Source organism: Ambystoma mexicanum, chromosome 1q, assembly GCF_040938575.1.
Source record: "Ambystoma mexicanum isolate Mex_15411 chromosome 1q, UKY_AmexF1_1, whole genome shotgun sequence".
Lineage (NCBI taxonomy): Eukaryota > Metazoa > Chordata > Amphibia > Caudata > Ambystomatidae > Ambystoma > Ambystoma mexicanum.
The window spans coordinates 1,126,069,448-1,126,093,376 of NC_090922.1; the positions used below are offsets into that span (position 1 = coordinate 1,126,069,448).

The 23,929-nt window shown below is 43.8% G+C and overlaps 1 protein-coding gene across 3 annotated transcripts in view; it reads left to right on the forward strand.

Moving 5' to 3' along the window:
• The window catches only part of VAV3 (vav guanine nucleotide exchange factor 3), a 1,781,337-nt gene that overhangs the window by 523,114 nt on the left and 1,234,294 nt on the right, over positions 1 to 23,929 (forward strand). For all 3 annotated transcript variants that reach the window (XM_069641873.1, XM_069641875.1, XM_069641874.1), the window contains exon 3: positions 9,178 to 9,236. In XM_069641873.1, coding sequence (XP_069497974.1) covers positions 9,178 to 9,236 — 59 coding nt within the window. The remainder of the gene's footprint in view (positions 1 to 9,177; positions 9,237 to 23,929) is intronic.

A 23,929-nucleotide genomic window follows, 5' to 3' on the forward strand; every position in this document is an offset into this window, starting at 1 on the left:
CATGGTTGTGCCTCCAATCTCATCTTGGTGAGTGCTCATCACGATGCATTGAGAGGAGTCAACAGTGCGTAGCTGCACACAATTGTCAGGATATACAAGGCAACGTCATTATTCTCTTTTAATAACCATTGCATTTTGGGATTTTAACACAGGTACACATTGATGAAAAACCTAACGATGCGTCTTATATTGTTTTTAAACTGAAATGTGTTGATATTTTCCATTCTCTGCTCTAATATTTTGCATTACCCTATTGATTTTGTGATTTCCCTGTATAATAGCAAGTTTTGTCTAAAGTATGCTGAAGCCATTTTATTTTTCTTGGAATTGCGCACAGTGCTGCTGGCAAAACAAGCTTTGTTTCAAAGCACTTAACTGCTCAGTTCTTCCATACAGGCATCTGGCCATCAAAAGACAGTACATAAATAGCGAAGTCGCTTGATATCCCCTACTTCCAAAGACACCCTTGCTCTGGATGTAATGTAATGCATGCGAGCTGGGAAATGTAGTGCGCTGCAAATAACACACAGGGGAGCAACGTGGCATGTTCAATCGTCTGTGTGCTCTGGCTCTGCCATGCAGCGCTTTGATTAATATTCTGACTTGGTAGAGGTGGTAGGCAGGGCTTTAAGTGGGCCAGGGCCAGCCGTGGTCGAGCCCCGGCAGGCTCAGAAATCTCGTTTTGAGGTGGGGCCCCGCCAGGGCACAATAATCTCCCCTGGCAGCCCAAGCCACTACATGACATGGATTTCTTTCTCAAGCTTGAAGCTCTCGCTGGGATGCAAGACCTTCAGGCTTCATAAAAGAATGCCTTTCATCCATAATGGTGGCGCCGCACCTGCGAGGTGTCCATTCAAGCAAGAGATGCCTGTGGGCCGGCCCCACCATTATGGAGAGAAACGTGAGGCCGCTGGAAGCAGAGGCCTTGTTTTCTAAATCCTTAAGCTCCCACGCATTTGCAGGAGTTTCAGTCTTTTAGGGAAAAGGCCTCACCTTCCAGCATCCTCACACAATTTCAGCCTTAATGGTGGCGCGGCCCACCTTGAGGCTGAAAAGGCGAGGCACTGTCCCCTTCCAGGCAAGCCTATAGAAAATAAATGCAGAGATCAGCACCCTCTTCGCCACAGCACCTGGAGAGGAGAAAGGTATCTCCTACAAATAAATCTGCTGAAAGTACGGCCAAATACCCACCCAGAACGCCCTCGAGAACCAAAACAACATGCATTTTAGCGATCCCACCTCCTCCTCACATGACCAGCACATCCTAGACCCTCGGTTTCCAGCCCTCTGACTGATACAATCAGGCATGTAAAACGTCCTATTATGGATCATGAAGAGGGTTTGGGTTATTTACACAGACAAGGAGATATGCGTGATCTTATGCCATCGATCGACCCATACAGAATCTGAGACTGCAAGTCCCCAATCTTTTTCCCATGCCAGTTCCATTTTCCTATTGGGATCAGCCGCAACAACCTGCAATAGAGCCAAATAAATGCCCGCTGCTTTACGCAGAGCTTGTTTACATTCCCCCCTCCCATTCGTTCCTGGCATTTAGACAATAGCAAGTATTGCAAGAATTTCCCTGATGGTACTCCAAATCTCTTGCGCAATGTTGCTAATGAGAGAATCCCACTGAGCGACTGAATGTGATGCAAGTACAAGATTCACCGCTCTCCGCAGGATGGCCAGTATATGGGTTTACCCCCCACCATTACAGAACGATTAAACCATAATGGCTCATCCCTGAAGGTATGGGACCCCCTATTCTTGCTGATCGCCCACTTCTGCACAGACTCGCAAGTGAACTGGATTGGACCCATCCGCTGCAGGGAAGACGTATCACTGATGTGCGAATGTCTTGCGTGCGAGAAGGGTGAGCCAAGGAAACTTCGAAATCCACCCATTCTAGATGCCTTAGTTGGTCCTCTCTTGGGAACCATTCCATTCACTTGCCGATCCCAAAGACCACTAGTTATCTCTTAAAGTCTGGAAACCTAACTCCCAATCTGGGCGGCAGACGCTAGAGTCCTGTAATGGCAATCCTTGGTCTCTTCCCTCAACATAGAAATGTAGATAAGCCTTTATAAATGCCTGCAAAGAGGGAATTTGGCCACTGCAGAAGTCATATTTTGAGAGAATACATTATAACCAGCGACACACACATTTGAATGGTTGCCAGTCACCCCCATCATGACAAGAGCAACGGCGACCATTTGGCTAACAACGCCTCTACTTTGGCTTTCATCCTTACACAATTTAGATGCAACGTTTCACCTATTGGGAGAGCAAAGTCTATTCCCAGATAAGTGATACTCCGCTTTTGCCATTGCAATCCGAACCCCCCCCACCCGCAAACTAAAACAATGAGTCTTCAATGGCATGATCGCAGTCTTACTGGTATTGAGCTTATAACCCGGCACCCTGGAATAAGCTTTGATTTCCTGCATGAAGGAGGGGGGTGAGTGAACCGGGTCCTCCATTTATGCCAGGATGCTGTCTGTATAAGTCGACACTTTGACCCTGAACCTCTGAGAGCCGATCCCCTTCATCCCATAATTTAAGCAGATACGTTGAAGTAAGGGTGCCAGAGAGAATACAAAAAGTAGCAAGGAAAGGGGACACCCTTGCTCGGTTCCTCTTCGCAGTGGCAAGTAACTTGAAAAAATCCCATTAACAAAAACCATTGTGCGCAGATGTTTATAAAATGACATTATGAAAGAACTTATCAAGGGACCAAAACCATCACATTGCAATGCCTTCTCCAAAAACTCCCAGCCCACGCGATTGAACGCATTCTCAGGATCCAGTGTGGGAACAGCCCATGGCACCTCTGCCCTTTTCCCTAGTTGTAGGATGTCACAAATGGCCTCGATAGACAGCCTCTAGAACTCCTCAAACTGCTGCTTGCTTGGGTGACACTCTGTGCTGTTGCTCAGATCTGACAGCTTCTGGAGAATTAGCTGGCTGTCCACTTCTATTCCTCTCGATTATTCTTAATCTACAGAAGACAAAAACAAGAAAGCAGGAAGAGTTCCGAAAGACCCAGGAAGAAGGGAAGGGTCCTTGACTGCTGGGTAGAACCTAGGGAAGAGTGATTAGGAAATGCAAGACACACCGCGTTTTACTGAGGCGGGTAAACATCCTTTTGTGCTGCTTAACAGTGACTGCTTTTTCCTTTGTTCGCCTTTATGTTAAGACCCTAATACTTGACTATAATAATTTGTTGAGCGCCCTTTCTGTAATCCAATTATCTTCGTGACACATGCAATCAATGGCAAATTTTTGCAAGTGCATTGCTGATCCGTCCTTTCTACTACAAATAGACTATTTATTGTATTGTTTGATTTTAGCTGGAAATCTTTCTTCCTTGTTCATTAAAATTATTTTCTGCCTCATAGCCCATGTGTTTTTTGGGCATTTATGTGCCCGGGCTGGCGTTTGCACAGTGGCTGCATGTAAGAACGCTACCTTCTGCCTATTGTTACATTTGTAGGCTATTTAGACTATTATCTTGGCTAGGACACTTAGACATTGTGGGAAATTGTTTTGTAAGGGGTGTGAAGCGAGGGAATATATTTAGGGTTTCATTTTAACTTTATTTTAGTGTGATTGTATTGTTGGATTTTTATCTGGAAGTCTTTCCTCCTTGTTTATTAAACCTATTCACTGTATCGTAGCCCGGGTGGTTTTGGGGCACTTATGTGACGTGGCTGGTGTCCGCACAAGAGGTGTATGCAGCAGGCACGCCAAAGACAAGCCTGTCTGCGCCCATCCATGCCCTGAATGGGCCCTGGAGTTCCCTCGCATGGCACGATGACTTGGGAAATCCCTTGTCTTGTTCCAGTTTTCAGTCTGATGATCATCATATAGGTACTATTTTGAAGTACACAGGGAGGAACTAATCTCTCTTGCGCCGGCAACTACTTGTTTTCCTTTGGGCTTTCCACCTGGCCACCCAGATTTGGCAACTCTACCCATCTCGGTCGGCACACATAGCCTTATCCCACTGCCACTAATTCTACATCCTCTCCAGTTTTGGGCTTAATGATAAATGACCAAACTGTGGGGGCCTATCGAGATGACATACACTCTCTTGTAATAGATTTAAAATGTGATGTTCTTTGCCTTACGGAAATTTGTTTCTTTACTTCATCTGAGTCTGATATTGTTTAACTTTTGCCATCTAATTACATGATCAAGAGACTTGATCACCCAAATTCTGCCTTAGGATGAGGCCTTGCTCTGATCCACCCGGCCTCTTTAAAATGTTGGATCATTCCCTTGTGTCATGATTTGTCATGCAAACTGTTACTGATTGAGCTCCAGCTTTCCCCCAATTTTTCAGTTCACATTTTATTGGCGTATCGCCCCCCTCCCTGGCCTACACTTACATTTATCAAGAACTTTGCTCACCTTACCTCGGATTTAATATTGGTTCACCCTAAGTTGATTTTGATGGGTGATTTCAATGTTTGGCCAAATAATGTTTCGATTTGCATGCCACGAAGCTAACTGCTGTTTTAGCAGATCGCCCTTTGGATCTACGTAATTTCCTTCCCACGCACAATAAAGGAAATACTCTTGATTTAATTTTTTTGTACACTTTGTTGACATCTACTTTCAATCCTTTACGTGTCACTTGGTCCAATCATTTTCCTCTTCCTTTCATCATTTTTCTCCTCATTATGTTGGTTCCACGATTTTCCATTCTCTGCGCTGTTGGAAAAACATTCTTCCAACTCAAATAGCTGATCTCCTGAAAGCTGATACACAGTCCTTTAGAGAGATTGACGCTCTGGATCCCTGTACAGATTTATTGAAAGCAATGACCACTACTGCTGACCAATTGGCACCAGTCGAGGCTGGTCTAAGTTGCACTAAGCTTTCTGCTCCCTGGTTTTCACCTAATCTCAGGCTTCTTAAACGGGTCTGCCACAGGCCAGAAAGTATTTGGCATATTAGCTATACCCAGATAGCCAAGCAGGAATACAAATGAGCCCTTTCTGATTTCTACATGGCCGTCAAAAGGACAAAATCCCAATTCTATGCTGACAGCATTCTTAAGGCAACATGCTCTTCTCGTGAGCTTTTCAGAGTCGCCCGGGAACTCTCCTCCATCTTCCTCAGTTGATCCATCTCCCTCAGTTGATCCATCTCCCTCAGTTGATCCATCTCCCTCAGTTGATCTATCGCATTCTGAGGCGCCCTGTGACTCAGTGCTTTTATAAAACTAAATGCATGTATAAGATTCGCCATCAAATCGACCCAGTTGGAAATGTTGCTGCAGTCTCTACTTATTGAGCAGATGTAGTGATTTATCATGATATATTGGTACCTTTTCAGTTTGAGTCTGTTACAGACGAGGCTGTTGCATCAGCATTAGGGAAATTTACATCCTCATCATCAGATCCAATTCCTTTGCACACTCTCAAGTCATTACCGCCAAATTCAGTTGCCTATTTCATAGAAACTTTTTCTTACTGTTTTTCTAACAGTCTGATTTCGGCCTCTTTGAAGCATGCACTGGTTTCTCCTCTTCTCAATTCTTCGGATCCAGACAATAATAGGGCCATTTCAATTCTTCTGATGTTAATGAAGCTTATGGAAATCACTGTCACTCCTCAACTTTCACGGCATCTAGAATCTAATTCTCCTTTTCTCTATTTCCAAGCACAGAGACTGTGATGATATCTATTTTAGATGATATGGCTCTACTTCAGAATCACAGAGATGTCAGAGTTTTGATTCTCCTCGACATCTCTGCGGCTTTCGAAACAATTGATCATCATATCCTTCTTAGGCAGCTGGAATCGGCTGGTACTGTCGATCCCCTTCTTTCCTGATTCACTTCCTTTCTGTCAGATTATTTGCAAACAGTGTTCCTATTCCCATTTTACTCGGTACCAGAGTCTATTGCTTGTGCTGTCCCCCAGGGTTTTTCTTTATCCCCTCTTCTTTTCAATCCTTATTTACACTCTTTAGAAGATCTTATGTCCCATGGTGTGTAAATGTTTACGCTTATGTTGATGACACAGAGCTGGTTTTCCCATTCAACTCCACTGTTTCTGACCCTACTGATAACCTGAGAGCCTGTTTAGCATCTATTGTTGAAGCTTAACAGAGAGAAGATTGAGATCTTGGTGGTCGGTTCATCAGATTCGATCCATTTAGGAGTATTGACGTCTGGCCTAAGTTTCTCGGACCGTGCCCGGCCCCAACTGACTCAGTTAAGAGTGTAGGTGCAAAGCTGTCATTCAAAGGAACAAGAGAAGTGTAGATTTCATTGGTCTGCAATTCTGGCTTTCTCAAACTCAACTTTCTAAAAAAAAGATTCTGCCCTTTATTCCATTGCATTTGGGTTCTGCAGTAGTTACTGCTTCAACTATGGGTTCCTTTGATTACTGAAATAGCATCTATCTAGGCCAACCAGATTTCTTAATCCATCACCTCGGGTTTTGCTGCTCGTTTAGCATACCCTCCCTCTGCTTCGCCAGCTTCATTGGGTTTTTGTAAAAGTTACATTGATTTTACGATCTTGTGTATTGTGTACTGTGCCGTTCAACAATCGTGCCCACCTTTTTTTTAACTTAAACTTACTCGGTACACACCTTCTCAAGCTCTGCATTCATGCTCTCAAATTTTGTTTGAAAATCCAAGATTTACAGAGCTCGAGCTGGCGGTTGCTCGTTTTCAGTTCTTGCTCCGAAACTGTCGAATTCTCTGCCCTACCATCTACGAGATATTGGACCATCTCCATTTTCACAAAGCTTGAATTTTTTTTTTTTTATTAGTGCCTTCTGGGATGGGTCCTTTCTGCAGCCTTTTAGTGCCCAGATGCTGTTGGGCTGTGGTTTGCGCTTTATAAATCAAATATACAAAACAATCAGTGGTCAAACACCATTGAGCTGACCAGGCTTCAGCCCCCCAAATCCCTGTAATTTTCGGATATGTTGACTCTACCTGGCTGACCTACAGAGCTGTGGCTGGACAGAACAGGACACAGATGTTAGACGATGGCTGGGCTTTGCTGTTAAAAAAGGCTCTGCAATCGCTAACGTAAAGCATTTCACTGTTGGCATCTGCATTCATATGCATACATTTTTAGGCAATTGAAATCGTGATGTGGGTTTAGTATTTGAATACCAGGGGAATGATTGGAAGGGTAGAGAGGCTACGGGGGACTGCTCATTCTCACAGCGGTTCTTAAGTGGGTGCTTTCAGACTTAAAGGAGAGAGTTAACTGCTTGTAACATTGAACCTGCATTAGAATAGTCTGAGAATGCGTAAAGAAGTTAGATGCCCCATACACAAATAAGTTTGCCCCTCCCCCACCATGTCTGAAGATAGCACCTCTCCCAACATTTGAAGGGTTAGCCCCCCAGAAATGTAGGTTTCATTGCACCCCTGAATACAGTACAAGGAAGAAGCAGTACACACGAATGAATGAATGAATGAATGAATGAATGAATGAATGAATGAAGTGATATACCTGTACCATTCAAAGAGAAAATTAAGCCAAACAAAAAGGCCACCGAATGGCACATTGTTGTTCCCTTCAAAGTTCATGAAGTAACGGTGCATGCAACACACACACTGATGAAGATTGCTCATGCAGAAGAGTGGCACAATACATCGAGAGGGGGGGCGGCGGAGGGAGGCATTGCATGTAAACGTGTTGCACCTCTAAAGGCAGTGTAATCTGTTAGGGGTTTTATCTGAGGGCTATTACATAATTTGGGTGGTATTTAGATTCCCTGTAAAATGGTGGTATTTTAGTGTTGTAGTATAATAGAGGTGAGCATATTTATTTGATGAAACAAGTCTCCCCTCCCTTATATTTATATTCTGTTTAGGGTTGACTATAAGTGTGAACTAATGGACCTCACACTTATAGGAACAGAGCAGCATATTTATAGCAAACTATACAGATAACAGATTCACTATACTATGGAACATTTTACACGTTGGCACATTGCCATTTTCTGTCTTTGCATTCATTTCACTGCCTCCATTGAAAGTGCAGTTTACTGTAATGTCAGTAATGTAATGTAATGTCATGTACTACTCCACATAGGAGTTTTGTAATGCCATGTATCATTCTACAGGCCAGTGCAGGAGGAGGTCTACCTGAGACACACATCCTCTTCCACCGTCGCTGTCAATTTTAAGATAGTTCAGCGGTTCGCGTATCCGCCTTACTCAGATGCAGTCATCGGTTTAAACATTGTCAGAGTCACCCTTCCCTTTCTGAGGTCGATACGTTGATACCTTGGGCCTCATTACAACCCTGGCGTTGGACCATGGTGCTATTAGCACCATGGTCCATGCCGGATTCCGCCATGGTGGATGGCAGATTTACCGCCCCATTCCAAGGTTGGCAGGGCGGTAAATCCCCATTCACCATTGCCCCTTCCCCATTCCCATTTTTGCCCCATAGGGCTCAATGGGGATGGGGAAGGTGCTAATTACGGCACCGTAAATTACGGTGCTGTAATTAGCACCAAGGTCGCTTAGCGCCTTGGACTTTAACGCCTGCAAAAAGCAGGCGTTAAAGTGGGAATCTGGCGTTAAGGGTTTAATGGCGCCGCAGCCTTTTACGGCGCCGTTAACCCCTTGACGCCAGGGTTGTAATGAGGCCCCTTGAGTATTATTAAACTGAAAAATCTTAACACCTATTATTGTAGCGCTTGCAAGCTGGAGGAATTCCACTATATAAAACATGCGTCACAAACTCGCATGCATGTATGCCTGGGTGGTCAGTGTTGGAACACATTCTGGAGGGTACAGAGAACGTGTAACCCCCTGCAATGCAGTCATTTCACAGACCAGATATCTTTTCAAGCTAGTTGATTTAGTGGCTGAGAAACTTCTGGCCTCATTTACAATTGGGACTAAAATTGGTGAACTATTGCTGCTTCAAAGTCAATACCGGTGTGTGGTGCAATATTCACTGTTTCTATTACAAAGCTGGTGGTTAACCTTGACAAATAAGACTACACGTGTCAAACCTGACCTTGTCGTGAGTACACCCTAAGAGAAACCACAAGTGAATTAGCTTGTCTGTTTTAATCCGTTATCGCTTCCCTGTAAAACCGATTTTGAGAAGTGCTTGAACTTTTAAGATGACCTAAAGATGACCTAAACAACATTCTATTTTTCGTATGTTGTCATTAGGTAATAGAAACACTATCCAGGCTGTCCAGGACTCCGTCTGCATTAAACTCAGGAATAAGGTAGGACGCATTTTAATCCATGCGATTTACTGAACATGTTAATGGTCGTTAAATTCAGATCACTAATTAAGTCTCCATACATTGTCCTAGCATTTTTTTGAGTTGTTTATTGCATTCTGTTAATGGTAGCTTCAAACATGTTTTAAGTACCATTAAGAACCCGCGGGGCCGCAAGGGGGTCCTCATATTACTCAGGTGCTCATATTCTTATTTAAGAGCTGTTATATGTAATCAGAAAAAAAACCTAACCTAGGGTATCCTGATCAGCTACTCTCCCCCTTAAGCAGGTGAGTTCATTCACATTATTTGGTCTCATATAAAAGGATTTCTACATCAAACGTTATCAATGTATCAATCTATTTGTACATACAGTACTACACCTTCCTCTTTGATCTGTATGTTTTAAGTTGATCTTCTGGAAGTCGACATTATTGAGAGTGACGTTTTTCTGAAGATGTTTTCAAAAGCTACCTTGGAAAGTGGCCTAAGTTAAAGTGCATTGAACATGTTTGAAACTTTCACCAATGTCATCTTGAGCTACTCTGAGTACACTTAGAAGAATATGATAGCACTGTATGGTATAGAGTCCCTTCCTGGGTTATAGGCAACATCCTTTTACCACCTCTCGTCGAGCATTCCCATTGCTGCTGCCTTTGAAATGTATGGCTCTGAATTAACGACTGCCAAACTTCCTGGGTCCAGGATCTTGGGCTGGGCAGGTGCAAGATTGCTGATATGACGTACACAATCCCTTCTATAGCTTGCTCTTTAACGGGGCTAAGTATACTACAACCATGTGCCTTGATGTATCCCAAAGCAGATACCTAAATAGACACCTTAAGCAATGTTTTAAAAGGATGTAAATCAATAAACCATTAATAGATGTCTAACATCAAGTGAAGGCCTCACCCTGGGATGGCTGAAACCAGGCCAATACAGGCTCTACCAAGTTGGAAGGGATACATTCCAGGAAGAAACAAAACCTAGAAAGTCAGAGTCCAAATGGTTCTCCGCGAAGGCCTTCTGGAATGAGCCCCCTCATGTTTGCAGCCCAAAAGTGCAACTATTTGGCCAGTTCCCGTCTTATTTCAACACAAGGATAGCAGATGGCCCAGAAGACTACTTTGTATTGAGGCCTTTGAGAAGTTTGAGAGACCTATACATGAAAAAAAAATGTACTCAATTCTTACTTTGATACTTTGGTTGAATGACAGATACTTTAAAGAATTGTATACTGCTCTGAAATGGCCACTGAAACTCTGTCCCGCATTTTGCTCTTATTCAACTTGTGCAGCCACTCGACGAGAATGTGGCTCAGGCCCTACTTGTTACACACAGCTATAAGATCTGTTACTCCAGTGGATTTTATTTAATATTAGCACCCCTCTGGGGGGAGCCAGCCAATCGGGAGGCTCGGAACGCAGACTGAATCTACCGATCCAAGCCCGAGGTTCTGAACTGCTTGATGGCTGCTTCCTCAACCTGCCATCATCCCCCCACCCGCTCCTCCCTTATTTTCTCCACCCCCACTTACCTGATTGCAGCTGTGGCGGGTGCCGCCGCAGCTGCTGCTGCTTGCACTCCATTGTGGCTGCCCTAGAAATGGGAGAGGGGCTCTGCAAGGAACCCCCGCCTTCCTGCTCCATGGCGGCCAGGTTGGGAAAGTATGTTCATTCAATGAACGGGACAACACGAGGCGGCGCGTTCACTGAATGGAAATACTTCACCCTCAGGCCCCTCCACTAGGGTGACCAGACGTCCCGGATTTGCCGGCACTGTCCCGCAATTGGGTGCTCTGTCCCCCTTTCTGAAGATTATTATTCCATTGGAAAACTCAGTGGTCCCCGTTTTTGGAAGTAGGTCTTCATAGCTGGCAGACAGGAAAGCACAATCTCGCACAGAAGAAATACAGCATTTTACAACTTAATATAGTGGTAGTTTGTGATAAATTAATTTTAATATGCGTTTATTCTAACAGTAAAACTTAAACCCCCTTCTCCTCCAACGCAACTGAAATGTAGTGCCTGGACAGCTACTGTCGAGACGTGGTCCTACTTTTATGTTAGTTGCCCTGTCCCTCTTTCTTATTTTTTATATCTGTTCACCCTACCCCTCCACAGCCCATCGAACGGGTGCTAATAGCGGCCGTTGCTTAACGCTTAATTATTGAACCCTTTTCCCATTCCAACTTTAAACCACTTTCTATCAACCTTGCAGCCTTCAGTGCAGTTCTGCGTAAGCTGCAGGAGCTTACATTGAAGGAAATGAAGATGGCAGTTATAAAAGCTGACGCCAATTCCCTCTGCAGTAGATGGATCTGTAGCCCACTGTGTGCCACATGCTGAGAAAGACTATGGTGCTTGCTTTGTATTGACAGATGCTGTGCCCAAGACCTGTGAGAGAATGAGGGGCGCAGAGTTCCAGGCATGGGTACTGTCCACTTCGTCTGTCACCGCCTTTCTTTTTTGTTCACGGTTTGTAATTGACTTTCGAACTTGTCATTAACATGAAGATTGCCTCTTGGGATGTTTTTTGTGCTTCTTTGGTTGGTTTTTAGTATTATTCCCTACTATACTCCTCTTAACATGGACTATCACTATTATTCAATTCGCTATTTTCTTCCGGTCATGGGGAATTAGGGTAGAATAGAGTTGGGGTCAGTATGTCATTTCACCAAAATGCCTGGGGTAGCGGAAGTGACATCACATGACACTTGACCTCTGTTGACATCACAGGAAGTGATGTCATTTCACCCCACCCCGAAGTGACATCACGGAAGCGATGGAACACAACCGTTAACCCCTTGACAAAACAGGAAGTCGCATCACATAGCATTGTTTCTAAGTAGACTATGAAAAATATGGTTACAATATTATTGTAATGTGATATACATTTCATACAAGAATAGATCACTCTAGGTCGGCAGAAAAAAAATGCTATAACTGCAACTTGCGAAAAGCAAAATAATTAGTCCGAAATGGATGCTTATTCTACTCTAAATGTTTTTGGGAGGTTTTTGTCTGCATTGTGAATTTGAGGTGTTTAAGAACAGACTAAATCAGTGACTCTGACGTGTGCCTGAAATAAACCTTTAATGAGTCTAGCAATTGTTGTATGCAATTCCAGAAAGACAAATAACTTAAATAGCCACATGCATTGGCCACAAACCAGGAGCTTCAATCGGTAAAAAAAAAAGTGTGTTGTTTTCATTTTTTTTAGGGGTAACAAGGGAGACCACAGGGGTTGCAAGTGCTACCCCTGGGGAACCCGAAATGATGTCCCTGGTTGGGGTGGCATATGATTTCTGGGTTTAAAGGGAATACACCAAACTAGTAAAAGTCACACTGCTGGATTTTCAGAGATGTACAATACACCCTTTACCAAAGACACGCTTTTCTATTCTTTTGGCAGAGGAGAAGGCCAAACCAGTGTGTAAGGCACATTTATCTCATTTTGGTATATGAGAAGGCCAAAGCTGTTTTAGGCACATATGTATGTTTTTGGTGGAGGTAGGAGGCCAAAGCTGTGTTAGGCCCATGTGTCTTTGGCGTTGGTCGAGAAGGCCAAAGCAGTGGTAGGCACACATGGCTTTGGTGGGTAATGGAGAATGACAAAGCAGTGTAAGGCACACATCTATTTTGAAGGTCAAGCAGGACAAAGCAGTGTTAGGCCCGTGTGTATTATATTGGCGGAGGAGATGGCCAACCCTGTGTTAGGTACACGTCTACTTTATAGTGAGAGGAGAAAGCTATAGCAGTGCGAACCCAATGTGCTGTTTATTGGTGGGTGAAAAAAGGCCAAAGAAATGTTAGGTACATGCGGCTTTTGTTGGTGGTGGCAGAGAAGGCCGAAGCTGGGTTATGCAAATATTTCTTTTGTTAGAGAAGAAAACCACAAGCTGTGTTAGGCACATATCTATTTTTATAAACATAGAAGGCCCAAGCAGGAATATGTGCTTTCTGTTGGCTGAGAAAAAGGAGGAGAAGGACAACGCTGTGTTATATTCTTATGATAAAATAGAAGTGAGCCTAAAGCAAAAGCACTGAGAGTCCCATGTGTTTTTTGTATATTTCCACAATTTATTGGGGCGGTCACTCTCAACTCAGGGAGTTCCTTTACCGCCTCCCCCAAGCCAGGTGTATTTGTATTTCTTTATTTATAGAGCGCACCAAGCCCTAAGGCATCTGGTGGCGCACAACAAAGTGCTTTGCAGATTCAACTTTAGTCAGTCCTCCAACCTATATAGTACCATACAGCAAGTACCCTCTTAACCACCAATGAGCTAGGAACCGGGCCAGTGTATAGTAAGAATGTATATTTATTTAAATGTTTACTAAGAATAACAGAACAGTTTTCAGAACATCAGCCACCAACGCCGTGACATTACACAATATCACAATTTCAAATTACTTGCACCAATTGACTGACTTATATTCCTAATGGGCTTTCAGATACTACACCACATGTACAATTTAGAGATGGGCAGTCATCACTTTACATCAGATTTCTTGCAATTGAACCCATAGAAACAAGTAACACACAGTGATTGCTTATTTTGTTACCATGCTATGTTCTCCCAGCAACCTCACCCTCCAGGTATCAAGCAGGTATGACCCCCTTGTTGTGAAGGCAAAGTACAGGGAGTGAGAGTGCAATGGGAAAATCATTTTTTTTTGTTATTTGAAAGGTATGGCTTGGTAATGAACTCTCTTGGAAAAATCGTTTTTTAACACACAATAACGTGAAATGCAAGGCTGTGAGGATTCTGAGGCCTACAAAATGATTTCCAAACAATACAAGAAAGCTGCCACGGTAGCTAAAGCCACATCTTACAACCTTAGAATTGCTAATGGCAAATCTGAGTCTAAAGAGTTGTTTGCAATATTCAAAGAACTTGATATACCCCAACCAACACCCAACAAACAGTGAAAGTGAAAGACAACATGTGGTGCAATAATATTCAACATGCCGTGCCAGAATAAAATTCACACTCACTTCAACACCATGCCCAAAGTCTCTGTGCCTGATGTCTCGCCCAAAGGCACTGTACCAGTGCCAGTAGACTTTCTGCTGAATAAAGACCGAAAGCCCTTTGCTTTCAAAGAAATAACTGAAGCAGAAGTCATATATATCATTAAACATATCAAGCCATCCCTCTGCAAGGGTGACATCTGCCCAGCTAGCCTTATTAAAGACTTTGCAGATTCACTTGCTCCATTTCTCACACTGTTCTTCAATGCCACATTTGCTTCAGGCATCATCCCTTCCTCCCTCAAGGAATCATTGGTTCGACCACTACTAAAAAACAACCCTGGATCCTGATTCCCCCCACAACTACAGGCCCATTACCACCGTGCCTTTCCTGTTAAAACCTCTAGATAAAGCTGCACCACTGCAGATCCAGTCATATCTGGAATCGAATAACATCCTGGGGGAAAGGCAATCTGGATTCCGCCCAAGCCATGGCACTGAGTCGGCATTGCTCGATCTCAAGAACCATCTACAAGGAACAATGGACAAAGGTAAGCCGGCATAGCTCCTGCTCTTGGATCTGTCGGCTGCCTTCAATCTGGTCGACCACAAGATCCTCTGCAGGCACCTCAGAGAGGCTGCCCATTTCTCCCACGAAGCCACAGCCTGGATTACGTCCTTTCTAGATGGTAGAGTCATGAGAGTCTTCTCTAATCAAGCCTCAGCTACCCCATCTCCCATCCACTGCAGAGTCCCAAAAGGGTCATGCACCTCCCCCACTCTCTAACATCTTCACCTTACCCCTCCTTAATGACTTAGACGGGCATGGCACAGCATTCACAAACTACGCCAACGACACACAAATTGTCCTCCCCCTCTCCGGCTCCTATGAGCAAGACCTAAACACCCTCAATGAGACCTATGCCTTCATCCAGGCCTGGATTGCGGCTAATGGTATATGTCTCAACGGAGACCAAACAGAAATCCTACTGCTAGGCCCCAAGGAAATTCTGAACAAACTAGACAGTCAATACAGCAACTTCAGCATTGAGAACATCGTAATCATGGTCTCTAATTCAGTCAGAACACTGGGTGTGTACCTTGACTCCACCCTATCAATGAAGCGTTAACTTAGTGCCATCTCATCATCAGTGGGTCTTACAACCAAAATTATGAATGCAGTTAAACCGTACCTCTCAACCAAAAACTGCCTTGATATAGCTAGGGCCACCATCAGTGCTAAGCTGGACTATTGCAATGTCCTGCTCCTAGGCACTTCTTCCAAAAACCCTCAACAAACTGCAAACCACTCAAAATACCGCTCTTAGAGCAGCGCTAAGCATCCCAAGGCAAGACCATATCTCTCAGGGCAGACGAGATGGCCATTGGCTCCCAGTAAAAGAGCTCATACTGTTTAAAACCCTTGCCATCACCAACAGATGCCTCTCTCACTCGGCACCCCCTACCTGTCAGAAAAAAATCACCAGACACCCACTAACGTACACAATCAGGCCCAATACTCACACCAGTTTACAGTCCCGGCCTTCAAAAGATTCACAGCTGGTGGGACTAGCTTCTCTGTGTTAGCACCTATAAACTTGAACGCACAACCACTCGAGCACAGAAATGTAACCTCCTTCACTGTGTTCAAAAAAGCATTAAAAACAAAGCTCTTTAACTAGACTGTATGTTATGTAGTTCCCCTGTAACCTTGGAACATACCTATGTATTTTTTTTTGTTTGCAAGCAACCATGTAAATGCTTTGTATCCTATTCCATCCTATGAATCTGTATCCAAGTGAGCCCTCTGTAACAGCGCCACAATGCCTCAGGGCCACTGCGCACTCTATAAATTCAAATAAATAAAATAAATAAACATATATATGTTAGAGTTCTATATTTTATGCTGAGTCGGAAAATACTAATCTTATTTTGGCACACCCTTCCTGGGAGGAGCTATCATTCTTTGCTCCTGAGCCGACTAGTTAACAGTCTGACACTTCGAGATTCAAACATTTATTTCACAACCTATCACCACACCAACTTTCCATTTCCTCTGAATTATGAGAAGGCCGGAATCATAATTTTCTTCATAATTCAAATTGTATACATCACACCAAATTCATATTTACATGGTATCTACGGGCTTCGTATCCCCTTTAATATGAGTCCAAGGTGAGCTCCCTGGAACACACAATGCTCTTTTTATTAAGGAAAATGTAATCCCATGTTAATCAGCCAATGCTTCCCATGTGAGTTCATAGTTTCATATGTAGCCCCCAATTTTTTTTAAAGTTTCATTTCTCTTCTGTGACCTCGCATGAACATCGGTTTATCGGCAGGGTCTGTTCCTACACAGTATTTGAAGATCCACTAGTGGCTCTGAAGGCCATTTCTTGAGGTTGAGTCAGCCCTAAAAAGGTCATTTCTGTGGCCCACTAATGCACAGTTAATGGGGAGGCCTGACCTTAAAGGTAATTTCTGCTGGCCGGCTTATCAGAACCCACCACAATTCCTATCTAATCATGTATTTCTTTTACATTTAACTGAAATTCAGGCCTGTTTTCTTCTAGAGGGCCTCAGTTTCATATCAGTGGAAAGGCACAGGCTGCATCCATACGTCTGAAAGTACAGCTTTTAAGTCAACAAGATGTGTTTACATGTAACATTAAGTATTGCATCTTGGCATGTTGTTTACAATACAATTTTTCTGTACATACTGTTTGAACAGATATACGTTTAATGTTGGTATTATTTGCACAGAGGCCACAGTTACATAGAAACCAGTGTTCATTTTTACACAAAATGAAATAGGCTTTTCGCTTTAAATTTTGTCATTTTTATATGATGAAAATAAGTCTTTTTATTATGAACAAATGCCAAATACTTGGCTTCTCTTTGGATTTCTGGATCACCGTCTTGTTCTGTGTAGAAGTCAATGTCCCATGCTTCTATCTGTCTGCTTACATTGAAATTGTAACTTTTCATATTTTAGGAAAAACATTTCCAGCCACACATGTCTTTTCCCAATCATTGGGCATATCCAGGATGCTTAAAGCTCCCAGGTAGATCCACTTTCACTTGAGCGCCTGTCCATTTTAGTAGAGTTGAAATAGGCCCATTTCTTTTCATTTCACTAGGTGTTATGTCGGAAATCACGGTTTTGTATTGACTTTTATATTTCAATTCAACTCTAAATTAGCCAGCTTCACTCTAACAATAGGGGCCTAGCGTGGCTTCTCATTCTCTGTCACTCTGGGACTGTATTTGCACCCTACATGATGTGGTAGAAAGCCAAAGAAAAGTTAGGCACATGTGGATTTTGTTTGTTTGTTTGTTTGTTTGATTATTTATATTGCACACCAGACCAAGGGGTATTCGGGCACGAAAGCATAAAGAGGGTTGTTAAGCTTAGGTTACATAGTGGACAAATTAAGTACAGCTAAGGTTACAATGCTGTAGGCATGAACAATAGGCAGGCGAGTAGGTATATACAGAAAGTATCAAGACTAAATATAAGGCACGAAAATAAACAAAAACAGAGAGGTCACGTATGTACAATAGATACTAGGAGGGATGCAGGTGAGATATGGTCAGACGTCGTGTTCCCTTAGCCAATGAATGAGGCTAGATCTGAATTGTAGGTAGGGTCGATCTTCTCTTAAGGCAGGGGGGAGGGAGTTGCAATATTGTGCTTCTTTGACAGGGAAGCTACTCCCACCAGATTTAGAAAGCTTAAATCTGGGTACTAGTAGGAGGTTATAATTAGCTTTCCTTAGGGGGTGAGAAGCTGTTTGTCTAGTGAATCTAGCTGTGAGATATTGTGGGGCTGCTTTGTTAAGGCATTTATGTGTCAAAGATGCAGTTTTGAGGAAGATTTTATCTCTCATAGAAAGCAAATTGACAGATCTCCTGAGGTCAGATATATGGGCATTTTTAGGGAGGCTTAAGGCAGCTCTCAGGGCATTGTTTTGGAGAGTCTGAATTTTGGATGTGATGTATTTGTTGCTACCTATATATAGTGCATTACAATAATCCAATGTGGATAAGATTAGGGCTCTCGCTAAGGTAATGCAATTATTAACTGAGAGGAAAGGCTTGGCAGCCCTGATTAGCTTGCAGGTGTAGGATGTGGCTGAGGCCATAGCATTTACTTATTTACCAAAGGTCAGATTCGAGTCTATGTAGAATCCCAAGGTTTTAACTGCCTTAGTCATAGTAATATTATTGTTATCAATTATGAGGGATGCATAGTTGGGATTTAGTTTTTTAATGTTGGATGGTGTGCCAAGAATGAGGAGTTCTGTTTTGTCATCATTCAGGCATAGACCGTGAGAAGGCATCCATGCCTGGATGATGAAGTAAACTCTATTCACAAAGGCCAAATCCTTGTGATAATCTCCCGTCAACAGGATGAGGATCTGTGTATCATCGGTATAATTAGTGTAGGTGATACCTAGACCATCTAGATCATCGAAAAGGGGCTTAGTGAAGATGTTGTACAGGGTGGGAGATGCGCAGGAGCCTTGGGGTACACCACATGATATGGGCGCAGGGTCCGCAGCTGCTAGAGGAGAAAAGACTTGCATTGTCCTGTTAACAAGGAAGGACTGGATCCAGGCGACTGCCTCCTGAGAAAAGCGGGCCGTGGAGACCAGGTGGTTGCAAAGTATAGAGTGGTCTACCAAGTCGAACGCAGCTGAGAGGTTGAGGAGTAGCAAGAGTGCTGTCTTACCTTTGTCTCTCAGTGAGTCTATTTGTGCCTTAAGGTCTAGGAGTGCAGTCTCCGTACCATGCTGAAGCCAGACTGACAAACTCCTAAGAGGTGGTTTTGTTCCAGATGATGTTGGATTTGTAGGTATGCTATTTTATCTAAAATTTTAAGTAGGAATGGCATTGTTGTTATGGGGCGGTAGTTAGTCGGGATGGCGGGGTCAAGGGTTTATTTTTTGAGGAGGGGGAGGACCCACGAGAGTTTCAAGTTGCTAGGGATGGTGCCTGTAGTGAATGAAGTGTTTATAAGTTTAGTGATGAAAGGGGAGAGTTCGCGGGAAGCGTCTTTTATGATTTGGGCTGGGCAGGGGTCTCCATGACAATTAGACCGTTTGAGGGTGAGGATAACTTTCTCGACTTCTTTGATAGATACTTTATGAAAATGGAAACTAGGGGTCAGTGGTGTTTGTGGAGTCAGGGAAGTTTGATGTGGTGGTATGATGTTCGTTACAATCTCAGAAGTAGTAGCAATGATACCAGTCTTAGGGGCAATGAGGGTATCTTTTTTGATGTTAATCTTCATTTGGAGCGTTGTTATCTTGTTGGCTAAGGCATTTTGTATGCTTGTTCACCAATTTTTATCCTTAAAACAGGAGTCAGGAGCTTGGATAGGAGATTCTACCTCTTTAAGGATGGCGAACAATTCTTTAGTTTTGGTTGTAGCTTGGGAGATTCGGGAGTTGTAGGAAGTTTGCCTAGCTAAAATTATTTCTTTTTTGTAGAGAGTGGCTAGTTTGTTAAAGTTATTTTTGTTGAGGTCTGCAGGGTCTGATCTCCAGATTTTTTCGCTTAGATGTTTCTCTTGTCTGATTCCTTTCAGATGTGGCGTGAACCAGGTGTTTAGATGTTGACGGGGTTTGCTCTTTCTAACCTTCAGTGGTGCAATGACGTCTAGGGATGCAAGCATTACTTTGTTGTACATTTCTACCATGGTGGATGGGTCAGTCTGGTCTGAGATAGAGTTTAGTGTAGGAAGGATAAGGGGGATAAGATTTTCCGGGGTAATATTTCTTTTGTTTCTAGTAGGAGCGGCAGGTGCTATATTGGTGGTGTTGGTAGGAGGTGTAACTTCTAGGGGGGAGGATATCAGGTAATGGTCGGTCCAAGGCTGGGGCATTATGGAGGTGATAGTTGTAGGGCAATTATGTTCGGCAATCCAGTCAAGGGTCCTTCCTTTAATATGAGTAGGTTCTGTAATCTTTTGGGTGAATCCGAGTTCCTCAAGAGAGTTATTAATCTGTAAAGCATTAGTATCTAGTGGGTCGCTGAGTCCTAGGTTGAAGTCTCCTAAAATAAGGCATTGTGATGAGTTTTTTAGGTTGTCCGATAGTAAGTTCATGAGCTCTTCCTTGAAGGAACCTAGAGGGCCTGGTGGTCGGTATATCAAATGAATAGTTATGGTTTGATTGTTGGCAATGCTGAGATAGTATTATGGGGTGTGGAAAGTCTTAGCGTTATGCTCTTATTAACAATTATGGCAAGCCCCCTCTGGAAGTGGTGCAATCCAGTCTTAACAGGGTATAGTTGTCTGGAGTGTCTAGCATAATGGCTGGGCCTGCTGCAGGGTGAAGCCAGGATTCGGTAATGGCCAGGATGTCTATATGTTAATTATGTATTAAGTCTGCTATATCTGTGGGATGGGCTACCACAGAGCGGGCATTCATTAATGCGCCTTTTATGCCAGTTTGGGTAGGTTGAGCAGACAGCGGCTGAGCTTTGTATTGGTAATTCGAAGGGGAAGTGGGCTTTCTGAGAAGTCGACAGTTAAGATGAAGTGGGTGTTGGCCATTAGTGTCTTTGTAGGGCAAGATATTGGGCATGGGCTGACCATCCCTTGGGCGAGTAATGGTGAGGTGGGCATTAGTTCGGGGATCATAGATTCTTGGGAGTCTGGCATAAAGTTTCTCTGTTCGAGACTACAGGGCTTGGTGGCCATGCCGGCATGCTTAGGAAGTGCACTGACATGTGGTAAATGGTTCTGGGACTGGGACATGTTCGTGTCTTGTAAGGTGATCAAGTAGAAGATAGTTCTGAGTAGAACAGTGTAGAGTGATGGCAGATGCATAGTGTATTCATATAGGTGTCTTGGCTGCTAAGAAGGTAGAGCTAGGCAGGGCTAGTCATGACACTCAGAGCAAACTATTAGTCAGATACCAAGTACATGGGTGTTAACAATTATCGCACTGTATGAAGTGACTGTGCTGCTGTAGGCAGGAGAGGAATGGCGGTGGCTAGGTACTAAGGCTAGTTCTCGCACAATCTAGATGTGACTTTGCTACTGTGAGCAGAAATGGGTTTGCAGTGGCTAAATGCTAAAACAAATCTCATACAGTCTAAATACAACTTTGTTATTGTAAGCAGGAAAATAGATGGACAAAGGCAGATTGCAAAGACAGTTCCTCACACAGTCTAAATGCGAATTTGCTTTTGTGGGCAGGAATAGACTGGCAGTGGCTAGTTACTAGGCAAGTTCTCACAGAAACTAGATGCGATTTTGCTGCTGTAAGCAAGAATAGGTTTGCAGTGGCTAAATACTAAAACAAATGTCATGCAGTCTAAATACAACTGTGTTATTGTAAGCAAGAAAATAGATGGACAAAGGCAAATTGCAAAAACAGTTCCTCGCACAATCTGGATGCGAATTAGCTGCTGTAGGCAGGAATGGGTTGGCAGAGACAAAAGTGGGACCTGCAAATTGCAAGGCACTTACTCAAACAATCAGAGTGTGACTCTACTGCTAAAGACTAAGATAGGTTGCGAGGGAATGTCCCTGAAGTGAATTTTGCATTCTGAGGATAGCTTTGTTGTTGTAGGTATCTTGGCTGCGCGTTAGCGGGCGGTGGGAGCAGCAATACAGTGGATAAGAAGACTGCTAGTAGCTTACAACTTGAAGCAATTTAGTAGGTATATGGCTAGTGGAACTGCGCGGGAGGGGGATGAATCTTCTTTGCTGGGTAGTGGAAGTAGAAGGTGGTGATAGGGCGGCGTGTAATAGTGCCGGTCGATTGTAAGGAAGCGTTTAGGGGTATTGTGATCACAGGGTGATTGGGGAGGGATATGCGTGCTTGTTTAGTAGAGAAAGGGGGCAAGTTGTGTTTCCGTGGTAGGGGAAGTGGAGCGCATGGCTGGAGACTAGGTAGGAGAACTCAGGCAATGGGAAAGTCTATTTCTGGTGACAATCGATCGCAAGTATAAGAACAGTGCAGTAGATTAGGCATATGAGTCAGACAACCTTGGGTCAGGCGATTGCGTATAAATAGCATATAGTCACCCAATGAAATGCAGCGGCGGATATGCAATAGAAGTGTTACCTTTGGGAGGAGCCAAGGTGTACGAGCCAGGGGGTCTGGCAGACACGGCATGAGTGGGCCGGCTCCACCTGCCGGTGTCCAATGGAGGGAGAAATAGGTGGAGCAGCCAATCCGGTGAGGTTGTAGGCTGCTGCTTAGGCCATGGAGGCTCGATTTAGAGAACGGTCAGCCATCTTGGAGGGTCCTCTGTGCCTTGTGATTCTTGATGGTGGTAGGGGCCCAGAAATGCGGATTACACCAGATTTAAGTGTGGAAGTGGCTGTTGTAGGCAAGCTTGGATACTTTCTCATGTGCGTTACCACAGAGTCCGGAGCATCAAATTTTACGATCGAATGCACTCTAATAGCAGCGCTCGCCGTATTTCCTGGGAAGAGTGAGGGAGGCTTCCTGCTTCGTGTCCGCTGCTCCTACAGGGATGGCTCCTACTCGGTGGAGCTCCTGCTCCTCGGCTGAGTTGGGGGGACTGGTCTCAGGCAGGTGGAGGACAAGGTCAAAGCTTTAATTGTCTGGTCTAGTTCTCTTTCTGAGTGTTCATCCTCTTGTTTGAACCACAGGTATTGAAACCCGCCTTTCAACATGAGGTGGGGTTAGACTCACCACATTGTTTCTGTGGAAACAGAGAAATTGACATGAGGCCGGGAAGCCCAAATGGAAACACACCAACACAGGTTACAAAGGACCATATAAAGCGCTTTATTTCAAAGTTACAAAGTTACCAAGTTATCAAAGTCAATTGACATGCGAATAGCTATTCGGCTCTCTGACTCACACACGAACCTCCAACGATAAGGTTTCGCATCGAAAGTGGGAGAGACCGAATATCTGGATGCTCGGGTTTTTATACAGTTTGTACCACATTGGCCAGCCCTCTTGCGAGTTAACCATTCTTGGAACCATGGCTAGGGTTCGTAGCCAGGTCGAACACACAATTTACATACATTAGATCAGTTCCGCTGATACAGTTACATATTTACACAAAGGTTGAACAGAGGACAGGGTCTTAGTTCATGACCCTAACACGTAGCCTGCGGACATATTATTCATTCACGTGTGCGGAGGTCACCATGGCCGAAGTCTTACTCGCAATGTCATTCGGCCTCCATTTTGTGATTCGGGGTGACTTCCACACTGCAAGAATACCTAAAATGGCGGCTAGATCCAAGATGGCGGCTTTACACAATACATTAAGGTCAAGACCTTGCCGCGGAACCTATGTTCACAATATTCTTTAGACAGCTTGGCGTAGGCCAACATACATTTAAACAATGCGATTGGGGTCACAATATTATATCGATTTCCACAGTTTCCATATTCTCGTGAAGTGTTTGAGGACCTTGTGGTATTGTTTACAAAAGTTCGACCACCTCTAATTAATATCTTGATGAAGATAGGTTGTTAAAAGTTGGTTGACACTAGTGGCATTTCAGGGCTTGGGATGGATGCCATGGGCATTTCATTGTGCTTTTCTCATTTTAATAGGTTGAGAATTCATATTGGTCCAGGCAGGCACGAAGATGCATATCCTGAAACTGCTTTGCACAAAAGTGGTTGCAATACCTGACTGTGATTGAGGGATACCCATCGCAGGAGTTATATGTTACTCTTGTCTGCTGGGTCATTGAGGTGGAGGCTGGTCTC